General features: G+C 40.7%; 4 protein-coding genes across 4 annotated transcripts; 3 read left to right on the top strand and 1 right to left on the bottom strand.

Moving 5' to 3' along the window:
* Positions 1–1,175: 1,175 nt before the first annotated feature.
* LOC107457662 (uncharacterized) lies at positions 1,176–2,423 on the top strand. The gene is made up of 2 exons (XM_016075830.1): positions 1,176–2,117; positions 2,175–2,423. Exons 1-2 carry the CDS (start codon positions 1,176–1,178, stop codon positions 2,421–2,423), a joined length of 1,191 nt encoding a protein of 396 aa, XP_015931316.1.
* A 15,401-nt stretch (positions 2,424–17,824) lies between these two features.
* Positions 17,825–18,612, top strand: LOC107457664 (receptor kinase-like protein Xa21). Its single transcript, XM_016075831.1, has 2 exons — positions 17,825–17,905; positions 18,241–18,612. Exons 1-2 carry the CDS (start codon positions 17,825–17,827, stop codon positions 18,610–18,612), a joined length of 453 nt encoding a protein of 150 aa, XP_015931317.1.
* Positions 18,613–21,179: 2,567 nt separating this feature from the next.
* Positions 21,180–24,455, top strand: LOC107457665 (probable LRR receptor-like serine/threonine-protein kinase At3g47570). The gene is made up of 2 exons (XM_016075832.3): positions 21,180–23,844; positions 24,093–24,455. Exons 1-2 carry the CDS (start codon positions 21,183–21,185, stop codon positions 24,449–24,451), a joined length of 3,021 nt encoding a protein of 1,006 aa, XP_015931318.3. The 5' UTR covers positions 21,180–21,182; the 3' UTR covers positions 24,452–24,455.
* Positions 24,456–24,586: 131 nt separating this feature from the next.
* Positions 24,587–25,263, bottom strand: LOC107457677 (pleckstrin homology domain-containing protein 1-like). Its single transcript, XM_016075844.3, has one exon. The coding sequence runs from the start codon at positions 25,196–25,198 to the stop codon at positions 24,764–24,766; it is 435 nt and encodes a 144-aa protein (XP_015931330.1). The 5' UTR covers positions 25,199–25,263; the 3' UTR covers positions 24,587–24,763.
* Positions 25,264–25,778: the final 515 nt, after the last annotated feature.

The raw sequence follows: 25,778 nt of genomic DNA, 5'->3' as shown, positions 1-25,778 counted from the left end.
ATTTTTACTCTATATATAATTTATATTTTATATTAGTAATTTGACAAATCAAAATATGTCATTCGATATTTTTTATAATTAAATTATTTTAAATGTAAAAGTATACACGTTAAATTATTTTAAATTTTAGATAACGAATGTTAAAATTAATTATTAATAAAAAATTAAACTTTTTCATATAAAAATATTATCTAAAAATCTTATTATTTGATTTTTTATCTACAGATACTTTGATCTTCTTAGACAGAGACTTTTGTCAACCTACGACTTTTGTTATAAAAATAATTTAATTTTATAAATTTTTGGTAATATACATAATCTATGCTGTTAGAATAAAGTGAATCATAATTTTAAAAAATTTATATTATCGTAATATTATTACGTGTAAAAGTATTAGTTTTATATACTAATTTCAACCTAAATTAATTAAATTAAAATTAGTTGTAACAATAGGAAAAATGTAATAATTAGCATTAATTAGTACAGTTTTTTAAAGGTGGGTGTGGCAGTAGACAACTTTTATTTATTTCATATTGTAAGGTGTTACGGCCTGGCCCAAATGGAATATGGGCCGACCCGACCCGTTTACCACCTGACCCGAACGGTCGGGTGAGACGCTCAGATGCTGACCTGGATATGTGTTCTGGGCAGCTCATTGCTACAGCTGTCTAAGGAAGCTTCGAGGAAGGTGGATTTTGTCCTTGTGGGACCCACCTCTGACACGGTATATAAGGAGAGGGTCCTACCCCTCCCCCAAGGTACATCACATACCATTCAACCCTTTTTCGCCTGCACACTTCATTGAATAGAGCGTCAGAATGTCTTTGCAGGTGACACCCCTCCTCACACGAAGTGCTCGGGACGTCGGCTGCCCCAACCCTGTAACTTACGACCAGGCAAGACCTCCCCCTCATCAACCAAGACACCAACCCGAACCGTCCGGTACCCTACTTACCGAACATTGGCGCCGTCTGTGAAGACATCGCCTGAATGGATGTTGTACTGGGTCCAGATGGAACAGGCCACGAGACCGAGCGCAGAGGGAAAGCCTCCGCGACTTCCTCCTGACAGCGCACGAGGTCCCTCCAAGATGAACCACACGATCTCCCGAAAGACGCTCCTTCGGGGGAACTGGCGACAATAGTGCCAGAATAATGCAAGAACTGCGTCACACGATGCAGGACTTGGAGCGCCGGCTGGCAGACCGGGAGCACCGCCAGCAAACTCCAAAATCAAGCTACTCCTATTCTCCCTTGAGAAGCTGCTCCCGACGAACAGCTAGCCCACGATCTGAGCCCGAGAGCACCAGGGAAGGAGGACGCGCAAGAAGACACGGCGACCCCATCATTTACACCAGGCACGAAAGGAGGCGTACCACAGAGCGAAACCGCGAGGACGCTCACCGGAAGGACGACGAGGGAAGAACGACGAGAACGCGGGGACTAGTGATAATGGGCGCAACCCCATTCCATTGTTCCATCCTCGAGGTCTGGCTGCCAAAGCATTTTGACAAGCCAACGGACATGAGGTATGACGGAACCCAAGACCCGCAGGAGCACCTCACGGCCTTTGAGGCCAGGATGAACCTGGAGGGCGTAGGAGACGAAGTAACGTGCCGCGCCTTCCCGGTCACACTGGCAGGGCCTGCAATACAGTGGTTCAACAGCCTCCTGCAGGGCTCGGTGGCCGGCTTCTCAGATATTAGTCGCGCCTTCCTAGCCCAGTTCACCACCAGAATTGCAAAAGCAAAGCACCCGATAAATCTACTCGGCGTGACTCAGAGGTCCGGCGAGCCGACCAGGAAGTACCTAGACCGGTTCAACGATGAGTGCTTGGAGATTGAGGGGTTAACTGATTTGGTAGCTAGTCTCTGTCTAATGAACGGGCTCCTTAACGACGACTTCAGAAAGCACCTCACCACGAAGCCGGTTTGGACAATGCAAGAGATCCAAACTGTAGCCCGGGAATACATTAACGATGAAGAAGCCAGCCAAGTTGTGGCTGCCAACAAGCGGCAGCCCTCTTACAACCAACCCAGGCAACACGATAACGGAGAAAGGCAGAAGGAACACGCCAGAGACGGCGGTCGGAGCAAGCCACCCAGGTCGTTTCCTCGGGTTGGAAAATTCACCAGTTATACTCCTATCACTGCCCCAATCATATAAGTTTACCAGCAGATAGCCAAGAAAGGAATCTTGTCGAAGCCCCGGCCTCTGAAGGACCGAACTGGGAGAAACAAGAACATCTACTGCGATTACCACAAGGGTTACGGGCACAAGACACAAGACTACTTCGACCTGAAGGATGCACTGGAACAAGCAATCAGGGATGAAAAACTCGCCGAATTCTCGCACCTCATCAGGGAGCTGAGGAGGCAGAACCGCGACCACGATGAGAAGGATAAGACCCGAACGGTGAAGTGACGACAGGAACCGGAGGACAACGACCACGGTCTTACCGTGGTGAATGTAGTGACTGCAAGAAACACGGCCCCAAGGTCAAGGTCGGCGCATAGGAAAGACGCCAAAGTCCTGGCAGTCTTCTCCTCATCAGCGAGAAGCTCCAAAAGGCTTCCGTCCATCTCTTTTGGTCTAGAAGACCAATGGTTCGACGAGATCCCGGAAAGCCCCCTCTATGGTCATCACGGCCAGGGTTGGAACTGGTCTCGTCAAACGGATCCTTGTGGATACAGGGGCAGCCTCGAATATTATGTTCCACAACGTATTCGATGTCTTGGGGTTACGTGGCGCTGACCTAGCGACCCACCAGCACGGTGTAGTAGGGCTAGGCAACCACTTCATCAAGCCGAACGGGGTTATCTCCCTGCCGATCTCCGTGGGACAAGGCCAGGGACGAAGATCGATAATGGCTGAGTTCGTAGTTTTACGGGACTCCACAGCATACAACATCATCCTAGGGAGGAAAACCATTAACGATCTTGGGGCAGCGATCAGTACGAAGCTGCTCGTAGTGAAGTTTGTCGCGGAGGACGGATCCGGAGGATCCATTAAAGGAGATTTGGAAACGGCAGTCGCTTGCGACAACACCAGCCTCTCCTTAAGGAAGAAGTCAAAAGAGGCATCAGGGATGTTTCTTGCCGACCTGGATGCTAGAGTTGGCGACAAGCCCAGACCCGAACCAGAGGGGGACCTAGAAAAGTTTAGGGTCGGGGACACGGAGGAGAAGTTCACGTTCGTGAACAAAAACCTCCGCCTGAATTAAAAGAGCCTTTAATAGAAATGATCAGGGCCAATGACAAACCCCAATTTGACGATTTGTTTTGTATTGAATTTAGAGTAATTTGATAACCTTTTGTCACATTTAACCATGAATTAGCATGGTTTTGTTATCTCTCCCATATTTGTGCTTAAGTGTAAAAACATGCTTTTTGAGCCTTATTTTGATGAATTCTAGTTTCTCTTTGATTCCATAAGATGCCTTGATGTGTTTGCTAGTAATTCCAGGAATGAAATAGGCTAGGCATGGATCAAAGGGAGCAAGGAAGGAAGCATACAAGTGGAGAGAAGCGTAAAAGGTCAAAGAAGCAAAGTCAGCCATGCACGCGCACGCGCACAAGGCGCTCGCGCACACATTGCGAAACAGGCCAAGGACGCGCACGCGTACCGTGCACGCACGCGCCGATGATGGCACATGACCTCACTAATGCAACACGTGCCTGGCGATTTGAGAGGGTTTCTGAACCCATTTTGGCGCCAAATGCTAAGAAAGAGGAATATAAGGATGAAGGATTAAGGGGAAGGCATTAAGGAATCATATAGTATAATTAGGATTAGTTTAGGATAGTTTTCTAGAGAGAGAAGCTCTCACTTCTCTCTAGAATTAGGATTAGGATTAGGTTTAGTTCTTAGATCTAGGTTTTAATCTTTACTTTCTTCTACCTCTATCTCTCAATTCCTTGTAGTTACATTCATCTTTCTTCCATTCTTTTGTTGCAATTTCCTTTTATGTTGTTCTTGTGTTTTGTTGTAGATCTACTTTTGTTTCTTCTACTCTCTTTCAATTCAATCAAGGTAATTCATAATAATTGTGTTCATTTGATTTGTTGTTGTTTAATTCCTTGCAATTGAGTAGTGTAGATTTACTTTTCTTGCAATTTTACTATGCTTTTCTTTTATGCCTTCCAAGTGTTTGATGAAATGCTAGGTTGGGTTTTAGTGTAGGTTTTGTCCTCTTGGCCTAGGTAGAGTAATTAGTGACTCTTGAGTTATCTAATTCCTTTGTTGGTTGACAATTAGAAGTTGCTAATTGATTTGAATGCCTCTAAAGCTAGTCTTTCCTTTAGGAGTTGATTAGGGCTTGAGGAATCAAATTGATTCATCCACTTGACTTTCCTTCATGGTTAGAGGTTAACTAAGTGGTAGCAATGAACAATTCTCACCACAATTGAGAAGGATAACTAGGATTGGACTTCTAGTTCTCATACCTTGCCAAGAGTCTTTTATAGTTGTTAGTTTACTTTCATTGCCATTTATCTTTCATGCTTCATATCAAAACCCCAAAATAACTCAAACCAATAACAAGACACTTTATTGTAATTCCTAGGGAGAACGACCCGAGGTTTGAATACTTCGGTTTATAAATTTTAGGGGTTTGTACTAGTATCAGCCAACGGCGATTTGTTTGCATGGACACCAGCCGACATGCCGGGGATAGACCCCAGCTCATGTCGCACCACATGGCCGTCAAGCCGGAAGCCCGACCGGTGGCCTAAAGAAGAAGGAAGATGTCACAGGAAAGAGCAGAGGAGGTGGCCAGGCAGACGGCCAGCCTCCTCGAAGCAGGGTGACTACTCGACATGGCTGTCGAATGTAGTTCTGGTAAAAAAGCACAATGGGAGATAGAGGATGTGTGTGGATTACTCCGATCTCAACAAAGCATGTCCCAAGGACTGTTACCCCCTTCCCAACATTGATGCACTAGTCGATGCGACGGCGGAGTACCGGTATCTGAGCTTTATGGATGCTTACTCCGGCTACAATCAGATACCGATGCACCGGCCTGACGAGGATAAAACAGTGTTCATAACGCCGGGGGGAATCTATTGCTACAAGGTGATGTCTTTTGGCCTGAAAAACGCGGGGGCCACGTACCAAAGGCTGATGAACAAGATATTCAACGATCTCATAGGCAAGACCGTGGAAGTCTATATAGATAACATCCTTGCAAAGACCACCCGGCCTGATGACCTCCTAAGCGACCTGGAGAATGTATTCGCGTCCCTCTAACAACACGGCACGAGGCTCAACCCGCTCAAATGCGCCTTTGCCATGGAGGCCAGGAAGTTCCTAGGATTCATGATAACCCAAAGGGGGGGTGGAAGCCAACCCTAAAAAGTGCCAAGCGATACTCCAGATGAAGAGCCCGAGTTGTGTCAAAGACGTCCAGCGGCTGGCAGGAAGGCTCACCGCGCTGTCCCGTTTCCTCGGCGCATCGGCAACAAAGGCCCTACCCTTCTTCAATCTGATGAAAAAGGGGATAGTGTTTGAATGGACTCCTGCATGCGAGGAAGCATTCAACCACTTCAAAGAAATCCTAGCAACACCCCAGTGCTCAGGAAGTCCAGGGCCGGAGAACCACTCTACCTGTACCTGGCCATAACAGAGGAAGCGCTTGTAGCGGTACTGGTGCGGGAAGAAGGGAAGGTTCAGCAACCAATTTACTTTGTGAGCAGGGCGCTGCAAAGAGCAGAATTGAGGTATAGTAAACTAGAGAAACTGGCACTGGCACTCCTAACCTCTTCCCGTAGACTAAGGCAATACTTCCAGGGCCACCATATTGTCATGAGAACGGACCAGGCAATTCGTCAAGTGCTCCAAAAACCTGATTTGGCGGGAAGGATGATGACTTGCGATATGAGCCCCGACAAGCGATTAAGGCGCAAGCAATGGAAGTAGTAGGGGACCCAACCGAAGAAGTGGGCATACGGTGGAGGCTCCATGTGGACGGGGCCTCCAACCAGACGTCTGGGGGTGCCGGAATCATCTTAGAAAGCCCATCTGGGATCATATACGAGCAGTCGACCAAGTTCGAATTCCCTGTATCGAACAACCAAGCAGAGTACGAAGCCCTCTTGGGTGGCTTAACCCTAGCTCAGGAAGTCGGGGCAACAAGGCTGGAAGTGTGCAGTGATTCACAGGTCGTTACCTCATAGGTAAATAGAAGCTACCAAGCCAGAGACTCGTTGTTGCAAAAGTACTTGGAGAAGGTTAGAGAATTGAGCAAGCAGTTCGAAGAGGTCACGATCCAACACGTTCCGAGGGAAATGAACTCACGGGCGGACCTCCTATCCAAGCTAGCAAGCACGCAACCGGGAGTGGGCAGCCGGTCTCTCATCCAACGCATGGTAAAGGAACCAGCAGTGGCCCTCCATTTGACAAAGTCGAGCCCCTCCTGGTTGGACCCCATCATTAATTTCCTGGAAAACGACAAACTCCCTGACGATGAGAAGGCAGCTAAAGCATTGAGAAGGAAGGCAGCCAAATATGCGACCATACAGGGACAACTATTCAGAAAGGGACTCAGCCAACCCCTATTGAAGTGCCTACACCCCGACCAAACGGACTACGTGCTCAGAGAAGTCCATGAAGGGTGCTGCGGCCACCATATCAGGGCAAAGCCCTAGCAAGGAAGCTCATCTGAGCTGGATACTACTGGCCGTCAATGATGAAAGACTCCAAAGAATTCGTGAGAAAATGCGTCAAGTGTCAAGAGAACGCCAACTTCCACAGAGCACCGGCTTCCGAACTGAGTCTACTGACGTCCTCCGGACCTTTCGCACAATGGGGAGTCGACCTTTTGGGACCCTTCCCGATTGGTCCGGGGCAAGTCAATTCATATGGAGGCAGGTGATAACTCGGTTCGGTATCCCAAAAGTCGTCATCTCGGACAATGGGACGTAATTCACTGACAAGAAGTTTGCAGAATTCCTCGCCGGTCTGGGCATAAAATAGAAGTTCTCCTCGGTAGAGCACCCTTAGACGAATGGGCAAGTAGAGTCTGCAAATAAGGTCATCTTGCTGGGCCTCAAGAAACGGTTGCATATCAAAAAAGGAGCATGGGCCGACGAACTCGCCTCGGTTCTCTGGTCCTACCGTACAACCGAGCAAAGTTCCATGGGAGAAACCCCCTTCCGTCTGACGTACAGGGTTGATGCGATGATACCCGTGGAGATCGGCGAGCCGAGCCCACGGTTACTTCTGAAAGGAGTAGAAGAAGCAGTAGAGAAGGACCTGGTGGATGAGGCCAAAGAGATGGCCCACATGTCGGAAGTAGCACTGAAACAAAGAATGACACTGGACTATAACACCAAAGTACTCAAGAGGGAATTTGAAGAGAATGACCTCGTCTTGCAACGCAACGACATTGTGCTACCGACCCCAGGGGAAGAAAAACTAGCGGCAAACTGGGAAGGTCCCTACAGAGTTAGAGAAGTGCTCGGCAAAGGCGCTTACAAATTGGAAAAGCTTGACGGCAAAAAATCCCAAGAACATGGAATGCAGGTAACTTGAGGAGATTTTATTCTTAGCTTAAGCACGCCGGACAGGCGGCCTAACGAGCTCAATGGTTTACTTTTAACAAGCTCAATGATTTACTTTTGTTAAATGCCTACCACGGCTATAGACTTGTTTAACTGTCGATTAATGTTTACTTGTCAAAATTCTCCCATTTGCTTTTCCCCAATATGTGTCCCACGACATCATGCTCCTTAACGTATGGTAAACGAGACAACAACACGGCAACCCGGGACTGATTACCCCGGGAGCCAACCAAATTAAAGTCATAACAAACGGCCGCGACAACAACGAAGCCAACATAATGGCAAAACGGACACAAGCGATAAGTCCACACCGATAAGCGATAACAAAACAAAGAAAACACTACTAAACAAGTGGATAAAGACGATAATCAGAAGCCGACCAAGCGACTATTAAAGTATAACAAAATAAAGTTCACAAATTTCTACAACAAGGTCACAAATCCATACAAAAAGCACAAGGTACAAGAGTTCATTTTCGGGGCATATCAACAATCTTGCCATCCTGGATTGTTTTAAAGACCCCAATTGCCGACGTATCGAAATCGGGAGCCACGATCTTCACTTGGGCCTTAAGGGCCTCCTCAGTCATGAAGATCACGCTTTTTCCTTCTCCTTGACCTCCTTATGTTTCTTCTTAAGCTCCTCAACCTCAGCTTGAGTGGCCTTAGCCGACGAGACGGCCGCGTCATGCTCCTTCTCCATCGCGACCACCCGACCTTGCGCGGCATTGAGTTGGCTCTCTAGAGTCATCTCCCGCTCGGTTAAACGGGAGACTGTAGCATCAGAAACCTTCAATTTCTCCTCGAAAGACGTAGCTTTCTCCTCAGCATCCTTACGCCCCTTCTCTGCCTTGGACAGTTGCTCCTGAAGCTCCTCAACTTGAGCTTTGAACTCATTATTGGCCTTAGAAGTAGACTCGAGTTTCCTACGCAGTGATTGCATCCCCGACAACTCGAACTCGGCCTTCCGGGCTATAGCAGCACCGCAAAGAAGGGTACGATACATCCACCTCGCCTGCCCGGCAAGGTCGGTACCAAGAAAATGCTCCTCCGTGCCGGGAAGCAGTTGGGCGTCTATGAAAGTCGAGGCATCAAAGTTTCTCTCCATCATGGTGAGAACCCCTTCAGGGCTGGAGGATGACCTTTGCCTTTTGGGGGTAGGGACAAGCTTCACATCGTCATCCTCTTGTAGAGTGGAAGATGAGTGCCCAAGGCCGGCCGTCTCCTCACGAATGGGGGAAACATGCGCCCCGTCGGAATTCTTTTTCGACATCGTGGTGTCACGAGGTGAAGGCACCTGATCCTCCTTGTCCTTAGGAGGGTCCTGTGGCTTTTTGTCAGCTTTCTCTTCGTCGTTGTCCTCTAAGAAAGTCTTGTATAAGCCCTCAAGCCCTGTCACCAAGGCAGACATCTCCACTGCAACAAAGAAACAAAATAAACAAGTTAGTCGTGAAGTCGGCTTAACGAATCAAGGCAACAGTAATGCAAGAAACAAGTTAAAGCTACCCACAAATATAATTCCTAGCGACCTCCCGGTCACCCATGAGGAGGTGGGAATTCACGTGATTCCTCCCAAAAACGGCCAACAGCACGTCGGCAACCTTTCTGCCAACAGCACTCCAATATGTCGGGATGAGGCGTTCCCCTTCTGACGACAACCAGAAGGGATGGCGACCTTTAACTGGACGCACCTTAAAATATTTATCTTTGAACCCATGATAAGAGTCCTCGAACAAGCCGAAGATCCTCCGACCCTGGGCAGATCGGAAGGACATGAACCCTTTCCTCGCCTTCCCTTCCTTGGAAGGATTCGTGAGGTTGAAAAAGTAAAGGAAGACATCTACGGACACCGGCAGCTCTAGATATTCACACACCATCTCGAAGCAGCGGATGGAAGCCCAAATGTTCGGATGCAGCTGCGACGGCGCCACAGAAATCCGACCAAGAAGCGCCATTTGGAAAGCAGGAAAGGAAATGCGAACCCCCACTTGGGTGAACATGGCCTTATAAAACCAGATCCAGTCGGAAACCCGGGGGGAGCGAAAATTAATTTCGCACAGCCGCTCACTGGGGGCAGGGACAAAAATATTGTAGTTGGCCTCCTCGTCTATCCCCCCGCACAAGTACTCCGCCTGGCGGAACTCAGTTAGCTCCTCCTCGCCCATCTGGTTTGGGGAGTCCTTCACGTCGGAAACAACCCAAGCATAGGGATCGTAGCTCGCGGCGGAGGTAGAAGTTCGTGAGACTACGCGAGGCATACCTACAGTGGGGGTACCACTCGGTTAGTCTACCAGGTCAGGAGCTCGAAAAAGAAACTACACTAAGCCTATCCAATAACTACAATCAAGCATGGCTAAAGCACAATCCAAGCAAAGAAAACGAACACCCTAGAATGGTAACCCTCTTAATGCACCTACTTAACGCTAAGGACATTTAACATACAAACTAAACAAGCAACAACAACAAGCAAGCACAAGCAGCAAACACATAGCAGCAAGCACACAGAAAAACCAATAAGGAAGATAAGAGAACCTTGAAGCAGAAAAAGAAAGGATTAATGTTTACCTGGACTAGTTGCGAAAACTGGGAAGGGAAAGAAACGCACAAGGATGCAAAAATAATGTCCTGGGATGTTTGAGAGAAAAGAAGATGAAGGTAGGAAAAGCGAGAATAAGGGAGGAAAGCAAACGCAAACCGTTTAAAACTGCTACTTAAGGCGCGAAAGGACCAGGGACAAAATGGTCTTTGTGCGTAGGATTTTCTAACCCATTATGAGCATTTAATGCTCGGCGTGAGGAACGAGACGATGATTGGTCATCCCAACAACGAACAGGCACCCGTGCAAGAGACACGTCCCTCCCACGGACGGCCGACCTGGCGACAACGCGCAAGAGAAAAGACAACACGCCGCCAACAGCTTTCACGACTATTGCTGGCGCGTTAGGGGCACTGTTACGGCCTGGCCCAAATGGAATATGGACCGACCGACCCGCTTACCACCCGACCCGAACGGTCGGGTGAGACGCTCAGATGCTGACCCGGACACGCGTCCTGGGCAGCTCATTGCTATAGCTGTCTAAGGAAGCTTCGAGGAAGGTGGGTTTTGCCCTTGTGGGACTCACCTCTGACACGGTATATAAGGGGAGGGTCCTACCCTTCCCCCAAGGTACGTCACATACCATTCAACCCTTTTTCGCCTGCACACTTCACTGACTAGAACGTCGGAGTGTCTTTGCAGGTGACACCCCCTCCTCACACGAAGTGCTCGGGACGTCGGCTGCCCCAACCCTGTAACTTACGACCAGGCGAGACCTCCCCCTCATCAACCAAGATACCAACCCGAACCGTCCGGTACCCGACTTACCGAACATAAGGATATTTTAATAATTTTAAAATAAAAAAAAACTTACAAAAGGTAGGTGTAAGTCACAAAAGATGTGACAATACCCTCTTTCTCTCTTTAGGTTAACAGCCAAATTCGTCTACGAAAGATCACTGATTTTTTAAATTAGTTCTCAAATAATTTTTTTAGTCATGTTAGTCATTGAAAAATAAAACGTAAGCTAAATTAGTCCTTTCGTTAGTTAGATAATGACGTGTCACGTTAAGTGTCACGTGTCACCAGATGATTGGTTGACGTATCAGGTCAGCAACACCTAACTAGCACGCCACGTGTCACTTGATATGTAAAAAAGATATTTATAATAAAAATAGTCCTTGAAAGTCCAAACGTAAGTCATTTTCATACTTAAAATCTTAAAAATTAATCAAATTAGTCCTTATATAATTTTTTTATTTTTTCATAATATTAAATTTAAAATAATTTTTTATAGTACTAATTTTAATATTATTTTTAGATCTTAATAAAAAAAATTCTCTTTACATAAAATAATAAAAATAATTAAATTATTATAAAATTATTTTGTCATTTATATTTTAAAGTTTTACATTTTTAAATTGTAAATTTTTTTATAGTAAAATTTTTTATTTAAATGAGTTTATCAAATTATTGTTCATTATATATCTAAAAATTTAATATTTTAAATTTTACTAAATAATATAGTAATTATTTTAAAATTTAAAAATGGTTTTTTAGGACATTTGTTAACTAATTCTTAAAAATATTTGAATTTTGTTGAGAAGTATCTTAAAGAGTAAAGACTAGAGTAATTTAATGATCTAAAAAAAGTGAAGAGTAACAGTAAAATGTTAACGATATTGAATGCATAAATAAAATTTTGTTGTTTTTAGACTCAACATTTTTAGATTAATTTGTGTGATTTATAAGCTGAATTTGTCATTTGGTTGAAGCGAAAATAAGAGTATTGAAAAAGAAGATTTATTAGTTGTTTACTTCAACTAAATATTTCTTCACCTTCGTTTCTCCCTAACAACTTCAATTTCATGCATCTATAGATTTAATTTTTGATGTTGTTGCTGTTCATCTAAGCTTGTTGCCGATGCGAATGAAGAACAAACACAAGGTGGCGATTTTTAATTTGCAAATGCATTAAATTAAAGTACACAGAAGAAAGATCGTGGAGTCCTCCCAAGTCAACTTGCTAGTCTTGGTCTTTCGATAACATATCCGCTTTGTGCACTCCCTTTCCATTCACATGCACACAAATTTCCAAAATTGTTTTTATATTTACTAATATCCGTTTCATTACTTAAGTATTATTGTAGTGTGTACAGTAAATATTTTTAGATCGAATTTTATTAATCCTACAATAAAGCAAATTAGAAATCTATATAACAGAGTTTCAAGCAACTACTATAGTATACTTCCTTCGTCATCGTCCTACTTGCAAGAATCAGAGAAACAACAATATCCACTCACAACAAGTATTAATACCAGCACAATAATACCCAATAGCAGCGGAAAAATCACATAAACCAAAAATTATAAACAAGCTAACACACCAAGATTTTTAACGTGAAAAACCTCCTCAATGAGAGAAGTAAAAACCACGAGTCACCAAGACTAGGATATAGCTTCACTATGATGAAAAATAGGGTACAAGAGAGTCACAAATTACTGCACAAAACGTGCATACAACAAGCCAAACAACCCAAGCTTCAAAGCTTTCAAAACAAGAACAAGAAGATGAAAATACCACAAAAACAGAGCTACTGTGCGTGGCCAATATCTCCAGCTACAGAAGTCGAATTGAAGATCCTAACAGTGAAATCAAAGAACCAGATGTGTAGAACACACTGTCCAAATTTGAGCTCGATCCAATGGTTAACGAATCTGCAGTGACCAATTTACAGAGACAGCTTTGTGTATGTGCGAAAATGACTTTCTCTCCTCTCTTCTCTCTAGTGTTTGGTGTTCTCCTTGCAAATGACCTCTCTCTCTCAACCCTAACTCACCTCAGCCACTTCAACTAATCATGGGCTTGGATACTAGCATTTGGGCTTTTTCTCCACATAGGAAGGGAGCCCAAAAACCCAAAAATCTCCCCCTCACGACTATGTGGAGGTAACCGCCAATCCGGCGATTAAGCATCAAACTTCAAACTTCCATCTTAGTAATGTCTTGGTCATCATATCAGAACCATTCTCATCAGTATGAACCTTTTCAAGTTCCAACAACTCAGCATCCAAAACATCACGTATCCAATGATATCTCACATCAATATGTTTAGACCGAGAATAAAAAGTAGAATTTTTACCAAGATGTATAGCACTTTGACTATCACAAAACAACACATACCTCTCTTGAGTAGACCCGAGTTCCTTCAAGAATTTCTTCATCCAAAGCATCTCCTTGCACGCTTCAGTAATGGCAATAAACTCGGCCTCGGTAGTAGACAAAGCAACACATTTTTGCAATCTTGATTGCCAAGACACAGCTCCACCCGCAAAGTTGATCAAGAAGCCTGAAATGGACCTTCTAGAGTCAATATCTCCTGCCATGTCTGAGTCAGTGTAACCAACTAGAATAGGCTTATCACTTCCATAACACAACTTCATGTTAGAAGTACCACGAAGATATCTCATTATCCATTTTACAGCATTCCAATGCTCTCTTCCTGGGTTTGAAACAAAACGGCTAACACAACCAACAGCATGAGCTATATCCGGTCTTGTACACACCATAGCATACATCAAACTACCCACGGCTGATGCATATGGAACTTTTTCCATGTCTTTCTTCTCTTCATCACTTGATGGACTTTGCTTGCAACTCAATTTGAAGTGTGTAGCAAGAGGAGTACTAACGACCTTTGCTTTCTCCATTTGGAACCTGTGCAACATTGTCTCTATGTATTTCTCCTGTGACAACCAAAGTTTCTTCTCCTTTCTATCACGCTCGATTCTTATGCCAAGAATCTCCTTTGCTGGACCAAGGTCCTTCATTGCAAATGACATTGCAAGTTGCTTCTTCAACATATCAATCCTAGAAGCATTCTGACCAACAATAAGCATATCATCAACATATATCAAAAGGATAATAAAATCATTACTAGCAAACTGTTTAACAAATACACAATGATCAGAAGTAGTCTTCTTGTAACCTTGTTAGTCTTCTTGTAGCCTTGTTCTGCCATAACAGACTCGAACTTCTTGTACCACTGTCTTGGAGCTTGCTTCAAGCCATACAAGCTCTTCTTCAGTTTGCAAACATGATCCTCTTTGCCTTTTACAATGAAACCTTCAGGTTGTTCCATGTAAATTTCATCATTAAGATCACCATGAAGGAAAGTAGTTTTCACATCCATCTGCTCTATCTCTAAATCAAGACTTGCAGCCAAACTCAAAACAGTCCTAATAGAAGATCTTCTCACAACCGGTGAAAAGATTTCATTATAGTCAACTCCCTTTTTCTGCTTGTAGCCCTTGACCACCAATCTAGCCTTGTACCTTGGACACTAAGAATTTTCTTCATGCTTCAACCTATAAACCCACCTGTTCTGCAGAGCTTTCTTTCCTTTTGGCAACTTCACAAGCTCAAATGTTTGATTATCATACAAGGATTTCATTTCATCTTGCATTGTATCAAACCATTTCTTATTGTCATCACCTTCCATAGCTTCCGTATAACATTCAGGTTCTCCCCCATCAGTCAAGGTCACATATCCATCAGTAAATGTTACATACTCACTAGAAGGATACCTCGTTGAAGGTCATCGCTCTCTAGTAGACCTCCTAGGATGGAAACCTGGTGGATCTTTAGGTAGCTCAGGTTGATTATCAGCATCATCATCAACTGGAGCATCAATTGGATCTCACATCTCCTGGTCATCAGGAACCAAAGGCTCATTTTGTTGCATATGCTCCTGATATTGATTCTCTATTTGTTCTGACGAAGGAGGTGGCTGAACTGGATCTACATCAGTCAAGTCACTGCTCTCTTGTGATTGACTCTTCTTTGCCTTATCAATGCCCTCAATGGTCTGGTCTTCAATAAACTCTACATCACGGCTCCTTACAAGCTTCTTTTCAACTGGATCATAAAGCCTGTAACCAAACTCATCTTGACCATACCCAATAAAAATGCACTGCCTTGTCTTCACATCCAACTTGGACCTCTCATCCTTTGGAACATGAACAAATGCTTTGCATCCAAAGACTCTCAAGTGACCATACGAGACATCTTTACCCGACCAAACATGATCCGGAACATCATTGTCCAAAGCAATTGTAGGACTCAGATTAATCACATGAGCCGCTGTAAGTAGCGCTTCACCCCAAAAGACTTTAGGTAGCTTAGCTTCAGTAAGCATACACCTAACTCTTTCAATCAGTGTTCTATTCATCCTTTCTGCCAAACTAACTGAGGTGTTTTTGGAGGTGTCTTTTCATGCCTAATGCCTTGCTGCTTGCAATACACATCAAATGGTCCACAATACTCACCACCATTATCAGTGCGAATACATTTAAGCTTTTTACCTGTTTGCCTCTCAACCAAAGCTTGGAATTGTTTGAACTTTTTCAAAACTTGGTTCTTTGTTTTCAAAGCATAAGTCCAAAGCTTTCTTGAATGATCATCAATAAAAGTAATAAAGTAAATAGCTCCACTAAAAGATCGTACCTTCAAAGGACCACAAATATCGGAGTGCACCAATTCCAAGAATTCTGATTTTCTTGAAGGTTGATGCTTCTTGAAGGATAATTTTCTTTGTTTGCCAGCCATGCAATGAGAACATTTCTCCAACTCTGCATTCTTCAAACCTGAAAGAGCATCCTTTCTAGCCAAATAGCTAAGTCCTTTTTCACTAATATGACCAAGTCGTCTGTGCCACAAGCTACAAACTTCTTTACTTTCAATCGCATTCACACTACCTTTTGCAATCATGACATGTATCACATACAAACTTGAAGTACCTTTTTCTCGAGCCACCACTAAGTTGCCTTTAGTAAGCTTCCATTGTCCAAAGCCGAAAGTGTTTACAAAGCCTTCATTATCAAGCCTTTTAGCTGAAACCAAATTCAAGCGAACATCTGGAGCGTGTCTAACATCTTTAAGTAGTAGCTTCATTCCCATATTGGTCTCAAGACAAACATCTCCTACACCAATAACCTTGGCCAAACCATCATTACCCATCTTAAGCACTCCAAAATTACCTGGAGTATAAGAAGTGAAGAACTCCTTCTTCGGTGTAACATGTATTGAGGCGCCACTATCAATTACCCAGCTGAACTCATCATCAGAAACAAGATTGACCTTGTACTCATAATCAGCAATATCAACAGTAATAAGATCATCTGAAACAGAAGATACACGATCATTACCACCATCATCCTTCTTTTCTTGCTTACCTTTGTTCTTCTTTTTCCAAAGATAGCAATATTTTTGAACGTGACCCATTTTGTGACAGTAGTGACACTCAACATTCTTGTATCTTCCTTTGGATTTGCTCCTGCTTTTACCTCTACCCTTTTGAACTCTATTCTGATTTCTCCTCCTGGTTTCAGTGACTAACATTTTAGAGTGTGACGAAGAATTCTGCGTCTTCCTTCTCATCTCTTCATTTAAAATGCCACCTTTAACAAGTTGCATGCTTACTTGACTATTCGGAGCAGAATTAGTAAGAGAGATACGAAATGTCTCCCAAGAATCTGGTAGAGTATTTAGCAACCACAATCCTTGAACCTCATCTTCAAACTTGATTCCCATGCTTGACAACTGATCCAAAACTCCTTGAAATTCATTCAAGTGATCTAATACTTGTGACCCCTTTTTGTATATCAAATTCATCAACATATTCAACAAGTACAATTTATTGTTTCCAGACTTGGAAGCATACAAGGATTCAATTTGATTCCACAAAGCCCTAGCATGAGTCTCATTAGCAATGTGATTATAAACATTATCATCCACCCATTGCCTAATAAAACCACAAACTTGTTGGTGTTCAAACTCCCATTCTTCATCTGTTTTAGATTCTGGTTTTTGTGTAGAAAATACGGGTAAATGTAGATTTTTGACAAACAACAAACTTTCATTTTTCCCTTCTATAGATGGTAATTAGTGCCATTCAAACTTATCATCCTAGTAGAATTATTTGCCTCCATCTTTCAAGCAAGTTATAACCAAATACCCAAAACTGAGCTCTGATGCCAATTGATAGGAATAAAACACAATTCCCTACTTGCAAGAATCAGAGGAGCAACAATATCCACTCACAACAAGTATTAACACCAGCACAATAATACCCAATAGCAGCGGAAAAATCACATAAACCAAAAATTATAAGCAAGCTAACACACCAATATTTTTAACGTGGAAAACCTCCTCAATGAGAGAAGTAAAAACCACGAGTCACCAAGACTAGGATATAGCTTCACTATGATGAAAAATAGGGTACAAGAGAGTCACAAATTACTGCACAAAACGTGCATACAACAAGCCAAACAACCCAAGCTTCAAAGCTTTCAAAACAAGAACAAGAAGATGAAAATACCACAAAAATAGAGCTACTGTGCGTGGCCAATATCTCCAACTACAGATGTCAAATTGAAGATCCAAACGGTGAAATCAAAGAACCAGATGTGTAGAACACACTGTCCAAATTTGAGTTCGATCCAACGGTTAACGAATCTGTAGTGACCAATTTACAGAGACAGCTTTGTGTATGTGCGAAAATGACTTTCTCTCCTTTCTTCTCTCTAGTGTTTGGTGTTCTCCTTGCAAATGACCTCTCTCTCTCTGAACCCTTACTCACCTCAGCCACTTCAACTAATCATGGGCTTGGATACTAGCATTTAGGCTTTTTCTCCACATAGGAAGGGAGCCCAAAAACCCAACAGCTCGTTCATGGTGCCGCAGGCCGTTCTAGAAGTGATGATCAAGCTAGTTCCTCTGCAATTAAGGGAACCATTGGATATATTCCACCAGGTAAGTTTCTTTTGATATATCTTACAATATCTTTTAGAAATGTACACTTTGGTTATTTTTCTTCATTTGCATATTGTAGCATCAAGACAATTTGTCATGTTAAGTTCATGTTTTGCTTTTGTCCTAGTATTTTCGTCTATATAATTACCCCAAATTAGTTATAGCTTAGAATTCCCTACGTCCTAAGCAATTTAATTAACTATCAAGTATTTATAGCACAACCCTTTTATATATTTAATTTATTGAACTGAAAATAATTAGTTTATGGTCATGATATTATTGCTTTACTTTTGTTGTTTTTTTTTTTTTCAATTTTTTGTTTGAATAAAACAGAGTATGGAGCAGGATCTCCAGTGTCAGCAGAAGGAGACATGTATAGCTATGGAATTCTTCTTTTGGAGATGATCACTGGAAAGAAGCCAACTGATAGCATGTTTGGTGAAGGTCTAAACCTACACAATTTCTGTTACATGGCAACTCTAGATGGAATAACTGAGATTGTTGATTCAACATTGCTCATTCCAATTGATCAACAAGAAAGAAGAAGGGTTACACAACAGCAAAACATGGAAGACACCATTCAAGAATGTCTTGTGCCTTTTGCTAGTATTGGAGTTGCATGTTCTCAAGAGTTTCCTAATCAGCGAATGAGCATAAAAGATGTCATAACTGAATTGCATGCAATCAAACAAAAGCTATCATGCTAATAACTGCCGTTGTCAATTATGATGACAACTCGCTGCACTATGCATTTCAATTTCTGTGCTTTTATGTTCTCTATTAGTGTGCTTTTAATGTGTTATGTAACATTTTAAGTTTATGCGCTCTGTCCTCTGTATTAGTGTCGTTTGCATCAGTTCAAGTCTATATATATCTTCAATTAATATCTATTTATTTCTATCCATTTATTATCTATTTATAATTTATAATATATAAAAGAAAAAACCGACATAGTATTATATTAAAACCTTGACACATAATGCCCCATAGTCCATACCATTATCATATCATCGTAATCTTATTTATTATTGTGTATGTTCTATGTTGTAACCAATTTATTTAAGAAATAGAAACTAATAACACTTAAATGTTAAATCTAATTAAAAAGATCATTCACAATTAATAATTATACATTTGATTAAATATTTCTTTATCAAAGACAATTACACAAATATAATCCAAATAATTGAAAAAATTGGAAAAAAAATTGATAACAAGTAAAAATTTATTTTATTCTTTGATAAGAATTATAATTACTCTTTTATTTGAAAAAAAATTTAAGAAATTACACAAAATCATACACATTTATAATCAATTCCACAAAGAAACTTCAAGTAGACTTTTTGAAGAAAACCTTTTTGGTAAAGATAAACACATACAAAGCTATTATCAATTGCATAAACACAATCCAAATAATTCTTTTAAAGTGTTGTTTGGATTAAAATGTAAAAAAAAAAATATTGCAAAAATTTTATGGCAAGTGAAAATATAATTTTGTTCTTTGAATAAAAAGAAAAACACGATTCTTTTATTTAGGAAGAAAAACGAAGAAGTTATATGAAAATAGACAAAGCTATCACGATTCTTTTAGGAAGCTTTTTTTAAAAACCTTTAAAAAAATATATTATTTTTCACAATTTCATAAATTCATAATTTACAAAATGTGAATACTTTTCGTACAACACATTCAAGCTTGCTTTTGCTTCAAGTTATATTAGATAGTAAAGTTTTTATTGTTTAGTATAAAATTTATTAATATACTTTAATTTTATGAATTTCATAAGAAGCTGTAGTTAATTGTGATATAAAGCCAAGCAATGTTGTACTTGATGATGAAGTTGTTGCTCACTTGGGAGACTTTGGATTAGCTAGGCTCGTTCATGGTGCCGCAAGCTGTTCTAGCAGTAATCAAGCAAGCTCTTCTGCAATTAAGGGAACCATTGGATCTATTCCCCCATGTCCGTGTCAGTTTCTCTTGATATTTCTTACAATATCCTTTTGAAATGTTTTTCTCATATTTCTTTCTTTATAATCATATCTAAGTAATTTTAGTATCAAGTTTTTATGGCAATCAACCCCTTAATATATTTACTTTACGGAACTGAAAATAATTAATTTATAATGATGATATTGTTGCATTATTTCTCTTCTCCTTTCCTGAATTTTTGTTTAAATCAGAGTATGGAGCAGGTGGCTCAGTGTCAGCAGAAGGAGACATATATAGCTTTAAAATTCTTTTTTTGGAGATGCTCACTGGAAAGAAGCCAACTGATACCATGTTTGGTGAAGGTTTAAGCCTACACAATTTCTGTAACATGGCAACTCTAGAACGAATCATTGAGATTGTTGATTCATGATTGCTCTTTTCAATTGGTGAAAAAGAGAGAAGAAGGGTCACAAGTCAGCAAAATATGGAAGGCACCATTGGAGAGTGTCTTGTGTCCTTTTCTAGGATTGGAATTGCATGTTCTAAAGAGGTTCCATCTCAACGAAAAGATGTCATAAAGGAGTTACATGCAATTAAACAGAAGCTGTTGTCATGAAGAATCGTTTTCATGAAAACAAAATAATCAAGAAAATGTTTCTTTATCAATCTATGTTTTGTGATTCCTCCATCCAAGTCTGCTATATATATTGGCAGCCAATGACTATAGAAGCTCAAAACTAATAAAAAAAAGACACTAATAACTAACTCAATTAACACAGCATTAAATTTGAATTTTATTAAAATTCCTGTTCACTACTTTCTTTATTCACATAACTTTGATTTTTTATTTTTTATTAATTTTGTATTGCTCTGCCATGTGTCACTTAATGAAAACTAACACTTATTTATTATTCTATCATATCTCCTTGTGTCTCAGTGTTCTTGTTTATAAACAAATGCAGTCTAGGAGTACATAAGTACAAAAGAGTACATAGAAATGATATAATAAGAATGATGCTCCACAACACTTTAATTTTGAGAAAAAAAAAAACTAGTTTCAAGAGTATATATATATTTTTTTAAATTAAAAGCACAGAAACAAAGACACGGAAAAGTATGACGAACTTGCTCTAACAAAAAAAAAGGTTAGATTCAGAGAACTAAAATTTGAATAATTTTTTTAGAAAGATAATTTTTTTTTATTTTTATTTTAGAATGAAAACAATCCAGCCCAAGCCAGACAGAGTTTATAAAAGACTTAGAGTTGCGTAGACGTATGATTCATTTTGCCGACTGCCATAACTTCTTCTATTCTACTCCATGTTTTTGTTGCGCAAAATAACAATCTTCATGATCAGGTTTCTTTTCTTACTTGTTGCTTTACAAATGTTAGTTTACATGGGGTCACCGGCCAAACCCTTGAGTTCAGAGACCGATGAGATAGCATTGCTTGCTTTGAAGGACAAGCTTACAAATAGCGATCCTCATGCTCTGCCATCATGGAATCAGTCTCTCCATTTTTGTGAATGGCAGGGCGTTACATGCAGTCGTCGCCACATGAGAGTCTCATCCCTACAATTGCAAAATCAATATTGGGGTGGTACTCTTGCGTCATCCTTAGGAAATCTAACGTTTCTCAGAGAGATCAATCTTACTAACATCTACTTGCATGGTGAAATTCCAAGAGAAATCGGTCGTTTAAAGAGGTTGAAGATTCTTGACTTGAGGAACAATAATCTTGGTGGTCATATTCCTGTGGAGATGATAAATTGTTCAAGCCTTCAGGTGATTATATTGTTATACAATAATTTAACTGGCAAAGTTCCTTCATGGTTTGGTTCTATGGTGCAACTCACTCAATTGGGGCTTGCAGCCAACGGTTTTGTTGGCAATATTCCGCCTTCTTTGGGAAATCTTTCATCGCTTCAGAAGTTGTCACTTTCACAAAATCATTTGGAAGGAAGCATAACGCCGACTTTGGGTAGGTTGTCGAATTTGAAACTTTTGGCTCTGAGTCTAAATAATTTTTCTGGCTTACTTCCTCCTTCACTTTACAACCTTTCAAATATTCAAACTCTTTTGTTAGCGGGCAACCAGTTAGTGGGTAATCTTCTCTCAAATATACCTCTGGCTTTTCCCAATCTTCAAAATTTTGCCTGTGGAGGGAACCTATTCACTGGTATTTTACCATTTTCAATATCGAATCTTTCCGAATTGCAAAAATTTGATATAGAAGAAAATGGTTTTTATGGACCAATTTCTCCTACTTTAGGAAGTTTACATAAACTCCGGGAATTTAAAGTTGGTCGTAATAGATTTGGATCTGGAAGAGCTCACGATTTGGATTTCCTTTCTTCATTGACTAATTGTACTCAATTGCAAAAGCTGGACTTTTCCGAAAATTATTTAGGCGGTGCATTGACAAGTTTAATAGGCAACTTATCAACCAATCTTATTTTGTTTGACATGGGATTGAATCAAATATCTGGAAGGATACCTGAAACAATTGGAAATCTATTTGGCTTAGCTTCACTTCTTATGGATGAGAATGCCCTTGAGGGACCAATTCCAAATTCAATTGGAAAGCTTAAAAATCTAGTGATAATATTCTTGAGTATGAACAATCTTTCAGGTAATATTCCTACTGTCATAGGCAATCTTACTATATTGTCAGTAGTTCACATGGACTTTAATGCATTTAAAGGAAGTATTCCATTTACCTTCAGATACTGTAAAAAGATGCACACATTCAGCGTTTCAGTAAACAATTTAAGTGGAAACATACCTACTCAAATCTTTGCCTATCAAAAAGATTTAGTAAATCTTGACTTATCCACCAACTCCTTTACTGGTTCAATCCCTGAGTTTGGTAATTTGATGCATCTTTCCAAATTATATATGTATGCAAACAAGTTTTCTGGTGTCATTCCCGTGGAACTTGGTGCATGTTCTACACTAACAGAACTTCGACTAGACAGAAACTTCTTCCATGGGAATCTACCCCCATTCCTAGGATCTTTAAGATCCCTTGAAAGGTTAGACCTTTCTAATAATAACTTCTCAAGCACAATTCCCCATGAACTTGAAAACTTGACTTTTTTGAGTAATTTGAACTTGTCTTATAACCATCTCTATGGTCAAGTCCCATTGGAAGGAGTCTTTGGTAACATCACTGTAATATCACTCATTGGAAATAATGATTTGTGCGGTGGGATACCTCAACTGAATCTCCCTCCCTGTCCTGAGTTTTCCTCAAACAAACATAAGAGCTCTCATAAAAAGATAATTATTCTCATCAGTGTGATTGGCGGGCTTTTGATCTCTTTCATGATTTTTATTAGTATCTATTGCCTCAGAAAAAAGTCCGAGAAGTTATCTTTTTCACCATCACTAGAACATAGATACTTGAAGGTTTCCTATGGAGAGCTACATCAAGCAACAAATGGATTTTCTTCCTCCAATTTAGTTGGCACGGGAAGCTCTAGCTCTGTGTATAGAGGAACTCTTGTCCATTTTGAGAGACCTGTTGCTGTAAAAGTGTTGAATCTTCAAACATGTGGGGCATCAAAGAGTTTCATTGCCGAATGTAAAGTTCTAGGAAAAATTAAACACAGAAACCTTCTCAGTCTACTGACTTCTTGTTCAAGTGTTGATTACAAAGGGAATGATTTCAAAGCCATAGTGTTTGAGTTCATGTTTAATGGGAGTCTAGAAACTTTGTTGCACAACATTGTTGAAGATAGCAAATCCACAAATCTGAGTCTGAACCTTATGCAAAGGGTAAATATTGCTCTTGATGTAGCTTTTGCATTGGATTATCTTCACAATGATTCAGGAGAAGCCATAATTCATTGTGATATTAAGCCTAGCAATGTGCTTCTTGATGATGATATTGTTGCCCATTTAGGAGACTTTGGTCTAGCAAGACTTGTTCAAGGGGACAGAAGCTCTTTTACCAGTAATCATGGTAGTTCCTCTATAATTAAGGGAACCATCGGATATGTTCCACCAGGTAAAAGTGCTCTTGATCATTTTTGCTAATATTTGTCAACTATTTCTTCAAATTAATTCATGTATTATTATTTGTTAGATTCATGATGCTATCATGCATAATTGCCTTAATTTACTTATGATATCTACCTTATTATGGCAATCAACTTCTTGAAATATTTATTAAACTGAAAATAACTTGTCTATAATCATTATGTTGTTGCGTTATGTCTATTCTTCTTCCCTTATCATTTTGTTGGAATCATTTAGAATATGGAGCAGGTGGGCCAGTATCACCACAAGGAGACATCTATAGCTATGGAATTCTTCTTTTGGAAATATTAACTGGAAAGAAACCAACAGATGACATGTTTGGTGAAGATCTAAGCTTACACAAATTTTGTAAAAAGGCAATTCCAGAAGGAATCACTGAAATTGTTGATTCAAGATTGCTAACTCTGTTTGGTGAAGGAGAAAGAAAGATCATGCAAAAGCAAAGTACCAAGGAGTGTTTAGTGTCCTTTGCCAGGATTGGAGTTGCATGTTCTCAAGAGTTTCCCACTCGACGGATGAACATTAAAGATATCATAGTGGAGCTGCATGCAATTAAACACAAACTGCTTCCATAAATAGGTGTCATGTTTATGAGAAACATTTAGCTGCTTTGAGCTGGATTATCCTTCTTTTTTGTGAATTATTGCGTGTTGTCTGTGTTCTCTTCTCTACCATTTACAAGGATTAAGGAATAATACTTGCTCACAAAATTATTACCATCAATCTTGGTTTATATAAGAAACTATATCATTATATGTTCGTTCTCTTCAATTACAGTAATGTGAGATAACAATTCAACACGATTGATTAATATACACAAATAGAAAAGGGCAAAAGAGAGGTTTGATTTGTCGATTTACCGAAACAGAATGCCGGCGCGTGAGGAATCATCGCTTGTCGTAATCGACGATCTCATTGTCAGTGACGGATCTAGAATGCTGAACAATGGAGCGACCAATAGAGTTGATCCAATCCTCCTTCTCCTTCTCCGAATCGGCGATGAAGTACATCGTCTCGTAGCGCGAGGATAGCTCGAACGCGCAAGGCTTGTTGATCGCGTCCTCCGCGCCCTTAACGGTAAGGTAAGACGCGACGGGAATGACGCCGCGTGGCTTTGACGCGCGCGTGACGGTTGAGTCCTTGAACCAGAAAAGCTTCCCTTGCTTGAGGACGAACCAGCGACGGCGCCACGTTTTGATGTACTCTCCCTGCTTTGTTAGCCAGCCGGTTCGCTCAGGGTTCAACCAGAACTCGACAGCGTCGTGGTCCGCCTTTGCCGGATTGGTTGCGAGGCCAACCGCGGCGCGCCACAGGTTGGCCATTGGTGGAAAAGGAAATGGAGGGAGAATAGGAAGTGAGAGACATTTAGAAAACAAGGAGATGAAAGATTCTGTTAAAGTTAGAAACAGTGTCTGGCTGGGCTTAGCGGTACGCCAGGTTATTCTTGCTGTTTTTTTTTTTATATCAACTTGTTAACTTAATAATTACAACCGTATTTTGTATATTTTAAAATTATACTACTATTATTATCATTTAGAATATAAAATATATATTAAAAATAAATTAAATAATAAATATATTTATATAAAAATATAAGTTATTTTTAAATACTCTTAAAATAAAATAATCGATGGCGTCGTGGTCAGCCGTTGCCGGATTGGTTGCGAGGCCAACCGCGGCGCGCCACAGGTTGGCCATTGGCGGGAAAGGAAATGGAGGGAGAATAGGAAGTGAGGGACATTTAGAAAACAAGGAGATGAAAGATTCAGTTACAGTTAGTTACAGTTCTCGCTGGGCTTAGCGGTACGCCAGGTTATTCTTGCTATTTTTTTTTCTTTTCTTATATCAACTTGTTAACTTAATAATTACAACTGTATTTTGTATATTTTAAAAATATACTAC

This window comes from Arachis duranensis, chromosome 7 (assembly GCF_000817695.3).
Source record: "Arachis duranensis cultivar V14167 chromosome 7, aradu.V14167.gnm2.J7QH, whole genome shotgun sequence".
In the NCBI taxonomy this organism is placed as follows: domain Eukaryota; kingdom Viridiplantae; phylum Streptophyta; class Magnoliopsida; order Fabales; family Fabaceae; genus Arachis; species Arachis duranensis.
The sequence above is the reverse complement of the archived record's forward strand: the minus strand, read 5'-3'. Positions and strand labels throughout refer to the sequence as shown.

Coding starts and splice junctions, on each gene's coding strand:
- LOC107457662 (XM_016075830.1), top strand. CDS start 1,176: ATGCAGGACTTGGAGCGCCGGCTGGCAGACCGGGAGCACCGCCAGCAA. Junction 2,118..2,174: donor CACCCAGGTCGTTTCCTCGG/GTTGGAAAATTC, acceptor TAAGTTTACCAG/CAGATAGCCAAGAAAGGAAT.
- LOC107457664 (XM_016075831.1), top strand. CDS start 17,825: ATGGTGCCGCAGGCCGTTCTAGAAGTGATGATCAAGCTAGTTCCTCTG. Junction 17,906..18,240: donor CATTGGATATATTCCACCAG/GTAAGTTTCTTT, acceptor AATAAAACAGAG/TATGGAGCAGGATCTCCAGT.
- LOC107457665 (XM_016075832.3), top strand. CDS start 21,183: ATGATCAGGTTTCTTTTCTTACTTGTTGCTTTACAAATGTTAGTTTAC. Junction 23,845..24,092: donor CATCGGATATGTTCCACCAG/GTAAAAGTGCTC, acceptor GGAATCATTTAG/AATATGGAGCAGGTGGGCCA.
- LOC107457677 (XM_016075844.3), bottom strand. CDS start 25,198: ATGGCCAACCTGTGGCGCGCCGCGGTTGGCCTCGCAACCAATCCGGCA.